General features: G+C 36.9%; 1 protein-coding gene across 1 annotated transcript; it reads right to left on the bottom strand.

Annotated features, from left to right (window-relative positions):
* Positions 1–1,273: 1,273 nt before the first annotated feature.
* LOC135696129 (VPS10 domain-containing receptor SorCS2) lies at positions 1,274–6,856 on the bottom strand. The gene has a single exon (XM_065215413.2). It carries the CDS (start codon positions 6,382–6,384, stop codon positions 3,049–3,051), a length of 3,336 nt encoding a protein of 1,111 aa, XP_065071485.2. The 5' UTR covers positions 6,385–6,856; the 3' UTR covers positions 1,274–3,048.
* Between the last annotated feature and the right edge of the window lie 2,404 nt (positions 6,857–9,260).

Raw genomic sequence — 9,260 nt, forward strand, 5'->3', positions numbered from 1 at the left:
TACTAGTTTTTGAGAATTTTCGTTTTTTTTGAATTGTTCGTTTCATGAAAAATGTGGACCATGCTTTGACAAAAGTAGGGGATTTCCTTGAGAGCTTTTTTTAGTTGTGTGCTATTGAATCAAATGTCGTTCGTTGTCAATTGAATCAAACGTCGTTCGTTGTCAGTAAGCATTGATTCCTGATTGTGGTTTAAGAATGATTGCAGCACTGCAATTCCATCGGTTGCAGTTTGGTATACACTGCACTTATTTTCGTAAGAACTCATCGTTCTTATTTTTTGGAAAATTCAAGGCCCGGGGTTTTTTAATATTGTTTTTATTTCAACACTGACGTTACCACGAATTAAATAACGAATTAAATAACGCTATGCATGAATCAGAAGAATACCATTATATTGCGATACACTAGTGAGTGACAGTTTCAGTGAAGGATTCATTAATGGATTAATCTGAAAAGATTTGTTTATACATAAGTCTTAACGGCAACAGTAAACTTGCCACATCATGCTAGACGGTCCCAAATTATTCAGGTTTTGCAATTTTTAAATTAAATCAATATCTGAATCAATAAAACTAGCTACAGAGCTAATCTTTTGGTACAGGCACCGCGGAGCAAGGGGGCTAGGGCACTTTTTGCAAAAAATGCCAAATATTAAGTATCAAACTACCAGAAAAGCCTCCTTTTATACGGTTTTGGCCCCCCCCACTTTTTTTAGACCCCCCACTTTTCTCAACGCTACGCACACTGCTAGAAGTAATCTATTCAGTCGGTTGCTTTACATGTGCTGCAATATTTATAGAGGTTCTAAACAAATATACCTATATACCTGGCATTAATTAAGCGAAAAACTTGGAGTAACAACTTAGCGTACATATATACTTTTTTACCTTTCCGGTCGTCGACCACTCCTACTACATGTACTCACTCTGGGTATGTAGAATATTTTTTGATAAGGCATTTAAAAAAAACTGTGCAAAGTTAATGCAGGAAAAAAGGTTTAGGTCCCGAAACGGAATTTAGCGAACAATTTAATGAGCATATATGTTGTAAAGGGGGTATAACTAGAGCTCCGAAACTACATCTGGCATACCTCTTACAGGGACCGCGCCACGAATTTGAAAGTGGGGGGAGGGGCAAGGCTAAAATGTAGGGGCCAAGGCTTCTTATCCCTTTCACTGAAGCTTTAAAAGTGGGGGCATGGCCACCCTGCCCCCCGGTGGCCCTGTCCAATACGCACAGTATGTTCAGCAGCCAGAAAAACAATTAGCACAATGAGCAGTTAAAGTGGTTATTTATTTACACATGTCAACAATATGTGAAAGACGTCTTCGACTTTGAGATTTCAAATTTTTTTCACATTAACTACCACTATATACTCTAAAGTCCTTAATAGAAGGGGGACGCTTATTAATTTTTCGATTTTTTTCCGACCCCACCGGAGCTTATTTAGACCCCCCCCCGCTTATTGATTTTTATATTCAATCATTCATATCCCTTATTTCATTTGTCCTTTGTTCTTTCAGGTGTGAAATTTCTGTAAAGTTTCTCTTAAATGAAAAGGTTGCATTGTACAAACGTTTTAACATAGAAAAGAAGTATAACATCCGAAAAAAATTACATAGGCCTTGCTGATGCACACAGTGATAATTAGCCTGCTCTTTTTAGTAATACAACAATGCATTTTGCTATTGATTGTATTCAGAAGAAAACCTCATTTGACCCTAAAAAAGAATCATCACCTAATTTTTCAGATTTTTCACATTTCCGCCCCCCCCACTTACTAGGACCCCTGCTTATTTACTTTTTGAAAAATTTCGGGCCCCCCCCCCGACTATCAAGACCCCCCTTCTATTAAGGACCTTAGAGTAGGCTTCTATGTGCGAGATGTAGATGTATTTTATGGCCTGTTGGGGGTACATGAAATAAGATTTAGCTATTTTACACCAATCAAAGTCCAGAAAAGTGCTGATTTGAAAATATTCGGCTACTACAGAAAGCCACATGACATATTCATAAGTCAATTGCAGGGCCTTTTAGTTGCAGGGCATTACAGGTCTGCGGCAGGGGATGATAATGCCTTTCATTTTATTTTGTAGCAAGGGAATTTCAAAGTGGTTTGCAGGATGACTTTATTTTTATCAGGATGTTGCAATTGGCTCTTATCATCAATGAGCAGGATCAATTTCATGTTTTGATGGTTGTGGTAGAATAAAGATTTTCTGGACTCTGACATTTTGCCAGGCCAGCTGGGTTTGCTTTTGAATGGCACCTTGCAGTGAAATAAACTGATAAAGAATCATCCAGTATTAAATGTATCTGCTGCTTAATCCGGTGTTTATGCGCAAATGTCAGGATATTTATTGTTTCATCTAGTAGTTTAAAGGTAATACACTGAAATACCTACAAAAAGTTATTCATGGTTCTTCCAAACTAGCTGGAACCATCTATATAAAAAAACTGGCCTGGTCACTGCATTGAAATGCAAAATAATTACTTTGAAGGTGCCTTGAAGGTCTTACTGAATAAAAATTCTGTCTATAAAGAATAAAACATCAAATAATGCATATTAAGGAAACAGGCAGAATTAGCATCATATCATGTTTAGTATGATGATGGGTGTGGAAAAAAAATGTTACAGGTAAAGCATCAATGGAAGGAGGGTTTTAATTTCAGAAAAGGATATACAACAATGGGAGCACACCTAATATAAAAATTATACTTTCTATTTGAACCCAGGACTTGGCTTTTAAATGCTGTGAAAGCCACTATATTTTACGGCTTTTCTGGCTTATATTTTACCCTTTTTCTGCTACCTAGAGATAAATAGTCATGCTCGTGTGTAAAACCAGGCCTTATTGCTAGACTTAGGACTTATTTAGTGAAAAAAAATGTCATGACCTTTTTTCTACATTGAGAGCTGCTACTAAAGATTCTAACACAATTGTTAATGTAAATTCTGGTTTTTAGTTGCTTTACTACATACCATCTGATAATAATAGGATACTTGTTGAAAAGTGTCACATCAGTACCAAATCAAATAACATCTGCTACATTGTATGTAAGTCATTCATACTGCAATCCCCTTGGACGGAAATCTCATCTTGCATTACAAGATATTTTTCCTTCTTGCAGCAATGTTTCCTTTTTCTGCAGTAAATGAAGCAAGAAATTGCACAAATCAACAAGAAAATTAGACCAATGGATACACCAATGTACAAATCTTTTTTCAATTCAGCTGAAAGTCCATATTGAACAGGTTCTACTGTTGGCTGAGTCTTTTTATCTCTAATGATTGTAGCTTTAAGAACCCTGATTTCCTGGCCCAGCCAAAAAAATGATATCTTTTGGTTTCTTACACTTGAAATTATCTCATGCATGACAATATCAATTGACAGAGATCTCGAACTAGGCATTTTTGTTGTTTGAATGCTTGGGTTCTCTGGATTTTGCTCTGGAACTGTATTCTGTACCAAAGAAAGAGTAACAATAGTTGGCAATGTTTTTGAGACATCAACTATGACCATATCTTTTCGTATTTTGAACATTTTGATGAGATATTGACTGACAGTTGCTGTAAATAATTTGTTCCACGCTTTTGTTCCTTTGTTTAAGAGATCCAAAGTACTTGAAAATTGTAATTTGAGGACACGAATATCACCAAAAACTGTAACAGACGCTGTTGTTGATACCACACTTATTGCATTAAAGACACGAACTTCAACTTCATAAGTTCCTGGTTTGTTGTAAGTATGTTTCACAGATGAATTCAGTGACAAAACTGGTGTCTTTATTGGTTCAAAGATCCAAGCAAAATGAACGAATCCATGGCGATTTTTCACAGTTGCATCATGAGTGATAAGGTCAGCAGTGTATGTTGCCTCTTCAGATGCAACTACTGGCTTCGTTACATACAAAAACACTTCTGATACTCTCTCTATTACGCGCATGATGGTTTTTGCAGTAAAAGAACCAGCACTGTTTGAGGCAAGCACTGATATGATGTATGTACCAATTTTCTCATATTTATGCCAACGAACTGCCTCACTAAAACTCAAGTTATACTCTTTGAAACCATCACCATAGTCCCATGTATAAACAGTTTCCAAGAAACCAGACTGTTGATGAAGCTCTATCTTTGCAGTGGTGCCAAGAGCAATAGAGTATTTCTGTACTGACAAAGAAATCCCATCTGGGGCTTGTGCAGGACACTTTTTGGGTACTGGTAATAACTCTTTTTCAATGCCTCCTTGGCAAGCATCACCTTTAATTTTCCTGTACCCTTTTGACGTCAAATATGATCCACCTTCTGGGCAGTTAACTGGTGGATTGAGAGATGCAAAGCTAGTTGGAATACAAAGACTTCCTATTGTTTCTCTCTTGAATCCAAAGTCACATTCAAAATCATTCATTGTGCACTCACACAAAGTTATGTTTTCTCTACGTTTAAAATCAACTCCATAAGAGCAGCAAACACCATCAATTCTCCTTTCATAAACAAATTTCTGTCCTAAAATACAAGAGCCATAGCTTCCTTCTTTTTGACCAGCTACCCACATTGTAAAATTAGTTGGACTACATTTGTAATCAAATATGGAGGAAAAATTTACATGCCAGATAGTCCAAACAACCTTTTTGGAAGATAAAAGATCAGCCCCAAAAATCTTCAGGGTATTAGACTTTGCTGCAGGATGGGCTGCAACTCCTACCACTGCTGAAACTTGATTGTTAAGTGAGATTGTATCCCATGAAAAACCATTATTGCAGCTATATTGTACTTGATTTTGCTTCTGATCCAAGAACTGGTTTGTTATTGGAACACTGGCAAACATACCTCCATGATCAAGTAGCTTGTAAATATGCCTTCCTTTCAATGCTAGAGACCAACTCTGCCCCCCATCAATGGACAAAAATCCATATGGGTATTTTCTAACAACATAAGGTTTTTTTAAAATGGTGCCTTGAGCTATTACTACACCTGGAACATACTTTGATGATGTTACTGGAGACCATCCAATAACAAAATTATCTTGAATGTACAAAGAGAGCTTAACTATACAATCAGATTGGTAGCAATCTAGTTCCTTTCCACTTTCATCCCGATCTGGGAGCTTGAGTCTGTTCCACATTCCACCATTATTGTAAGATATCACAGTTCCAATGCCTATTTTGTTAGCTATAAATGTGCCTGGTACACCAGTCACTCTATGCACGTCTATGATTGTGCTACCTTCCTTCCAAGCTGCTTCCACTTTCTCTAAAATCAAGAAAAATTGCTTGGCTTGCTTGTCAGCAACATATAAGTTGGTGATTCCTTGCTTTGTCAAAGCTGCAAGTAAAATTTGATGTGGTTCATCTCCAAGAAAATGAAAATCAACATGTGGTTCACTTGTAGGAAATTCACACTCTTTTATTTCCTGGGTTATTTTGTGAAGCATAAATAATCTTCTGTTGCCAGCAGATGTCTTTCGTTGGATGAATATATAATTTCCTCTAACAAGAAGCGACCCTGGGAATATAAGGCCAAGTGTTTGGTCAAATATGTGTGCTGGCTCCATAAAAGGTTCCTCTGCCACATAGATAATGGAATAATTGTAGGTTGGAAGCTTTGTATTCTGCTGAGAAATTTTCTCAAAGAAAATTTTTGATCTATTATTTTGCACATCAACTGACCAGAAAAAGTTCCTGATATTTGATAGCATTAAGTGCCAATTTTTTCCAGTGTCATTTGAGAAATAAAGATCGTTCTTTGTGTCCTTTATTAGCAAATAGTGTGGAAAAACTGAATGAAAAGATATGTATGTTGGTGAGAAAGTAACTGAATTCTGAACATAAGAATCACCTTCATTGAAACTTACGTACAGTTTCTTGTTGAATTGATCCTGTGCAAAGACAATTTGTCTGTCTCTAGGTGAAATGTTGATGATGCTTATTTGGGAGGTGTTGTCGAATTTACTCGATTCAAGGTTAAAAGATTTCCCAAAGTTTATTGAACGATAAACATTTGAATCTCCAAGACAAAATGACCTTGACTTAATCTTCTTCACTTTATCACAAGTAATTATAAAGATTACTCTGCTATCAAAATGTGTCCATGTGACAACTGCAGTTAGATGAGTATCATTGCCCAAGTTTGTTTCTGTAACTATTGGTTTCCGCTTTCCAGATCTACCACTGGCAGAATTGAAAAAATTAGTGTCAGCAGGTAGCTTGAAATCACTTCCTGTGTCACCCTTTTTTGAAAAACCAGAACCAATTCTTGGTCTTAAAAACACAACTTGTCTGTTATCAAAGAAATCTTCATCATACTGGAAACTGCTGCAAAAGCTCAATGAAAATATCACTGTCCAAACTGTACCAAAAAAGGTGGTCTTTCGATCCAACATGACTCAAAAGTCTCAAACACTTGAAGGCACCTCGACCAAAGTCAACGGTCAATGAATCCAGTTCTGTAGATGAAGGCCGATCATCACGGAAAAGGCATTTGAGAAAAAATGCAACTCAGAAAGCTGGATTTCCAGGTGCCAGTTGTGATATGCCACCAGATGCTTCCTATAAACTTTAAAGTACCTGCTTTGCAATAGTATGCCTATGTTTGAATAGCAACCACGACGTCATAAATACGATTTACATACACCTCTTCAATTTAAAGAATGTGGTCTTCTGTGCTGCGGTAGCGATAGTAACAGAGAATTGACATCTGTAAATCTGTAATCAAAATTAAACTTTAAGTACAGCTTGACTATACGATTTGTGAGACCGTTAGCGAAGATGCGTTATCCTATACTTCGGGTTAACCACTTTCGAATTTCAAAGTGACACAACAACGACCCATCCTTTTGCTGCGTAGGAGAAAATCAAAACAAAAATTTACCATGGCCTCGTTTTGAAAATACGTAAAAAATGGGGAGGACTTATTCGAAGGGGGGCTTATTTCAAATATCGGTATTCATCTCAAAGGTCAACATAATAAGAAACAAATTATTTGTAGTATACTGACAAAATTTATCTAACGTGTTCGTGACTATTCAAGTTCATGGCGTAGGCCCTGAGTAAACTGTCAATGGTTCCCTCGAATAAGGGACCCTTAGGGGCTTATTCGAGGGGGGTTATACGGAGGTGAGCGCTAACTCGAATATTTATATTAGATTCTTAGAAGCTTTTTACTATTTCAACTCAAGGTTCGGTAGCCTGTGTCCCAGTCCACAAATGCTGCCACATTTTTGGACTGTGCAATATCGATAAATATCCTGTCCACAAATTCTACCAGGATCTGGTGGTAATTTATGCAACCCTTGAAAATTATGCAATTAGCTGAAATTGTCAATGGTTCCAACCTTGTAAAACTTTAAACTCTTCATGCACCATCTTATCTACGTCCTGTTGTAGCTTCAGTGAATATTTCTTCGAAGATTTTTCTCGCAAAGTTTGAATGGTTTCCTTGCATAAATCTTTTTTCATAAACTAGACCCAGCCCTCTGTCTGGACAGAATGTTTATCAATATTGCACAATCCATAAACGTGGACTGGGGCGCAGGCTAAAGGTTCGGATAATGGCAGTGAAGAAGCCAGGAACTTGTTGTGGTTGGGCGAAAGTTTTTCATTCTATTTTGAATACTTTAAAATCACCAATTTAACAATGATATAGAAGCTTATTTATATTTCAAATTTCGGATAATGGCAGTGGAGGAGCTATGAATTTTCAATGTTGTGGCTAAAATTAATCAGCTGAACGTAAATTATGTTGTTATTGGCTTGGCTTTACGATTGTCGTTATTATCTTGTGCAACTGTGCGATTCGCCTCAGCCCCCTCTCGGACTTGAATAAAAAAACCTATGCAAAGCTTGAACATAGTTAAATAAATGAAAATTAATGGAAAATGCCTGTCCTCGATTAAAGTTTTCAAACGATAGAATTTTAAAAAATAAAACCCACATTCTTCACACTATTCATTTCAGCGAAGCATTCTCATATACCGATCGGAAAAGCTAGTTTAACAATATATATCTTTAGTTGTATCCACAATAGCACAAAAATACTTTACTGCATGAAATTTGGATAATATGTTTGCACAGTGTCAGTAAGCATAGAGTCAATAATTTCCCTTTGATTCCTTGCTAGAAAGATGAACAGGGAAACCTTAACTTGAACTTAGCAGGTTGAGCAGCTAAAGCTAGCCCGTAGCCAACCCTGTGGAGGAGGGGTGGCAAACTCGCAATGCAGGGCACAAAATAAGCGTGGATCTGACTCACTTTGTGGAGTCGTAAATTAAAATTGTGGATCTGTAATTGTAGATAGTGTGGATTTGTAAATAATGCATGTTCTTAAAAGTGCAGCATAAAATACCAATCGAAACGCCTAAGAAAGAGATGGGAACATTTCTTCAACTCGAAGTGAATGCCCAATCCCAGCCTTATGTATTGCACTCATTTTTTATAAGAAAATTGCGATAAGCAATAAGCAATGGATAATAAAGAAGAATTAAGAAACTTCAGAGCTCGAGCTTCAGTACATGCGGGAAAAATCATTTGCGCTTTACGATATTGTTGTGTGCTATTTTGAAGTAAGATCGACTCTGTATACAGCTTTAACTTCAAGACATCATCTCAATTTAGTTTGCTTTTATGACTTGCTTCAAAAAGACACTGAGCCTTAAGACCAAGACCGAGATTATGATTTCCTGCCCGTAATGTATTTTGGGGTTTTTATGTGATATTTTTCTGTAGATTTCAAAGAAAGTTATAAACCATTTCAACTAAGGTGTTTTAAATTGGAGAAGCGTTGGAAAATTCCCCTCAAGGCTACAGCAGCTGAACGATGATAAGCCTCTCGGTGGTAGCTGGGAGGAACATTCAATTGGGAATGTTGCATAACAGGGACTATAGTCCTCCCCAACTTTTTCCAATAATAGGTTAGAAAATGTTTTGAAAGTTTACGCTAACGAACGCATTATTAGCAGTTCTTCTGGGAACAAGTTTTTGTTCTTTTTGATGGTGCTTTATCTTGTGTGATCAAAGATAAATTTGTATTTTATCTATCTCGATTTTGTATTTTTATGTTAATTGAAATCTTCTTTAAATCGTTATGTCTATGAATAGGGACAGAAAAAAGCAAATATTTTCTGAGAGGAGTGGTTTCCCGTGTTTCAAAGGGCGTGGCCGTAAAAAATTTAGGGGCAAGCCTGCTAGTCCCGTTCCAGCCACTCCCTTGTGGGCTGGTGCCAGTGTGACCTGATCTAGCGTAATATTAACATGAAATTGG

This window comes from Rhopilema esculentum, chromosome 14, assembly GCF_057945365.1.
Source record: "Rhopilema esculentum isolate cy_ngs chromosome 14, ASM5794536v1, whole genome shotgun sequence".
In the NCBI taxonomy this organism is placed as follows: Eukaryota; Metazoa; Cnidaria; class Scyphozoa; order Rhizostomeae; family Rhizostomatidae; genus Rhopilema; species Rhopilema esculentum.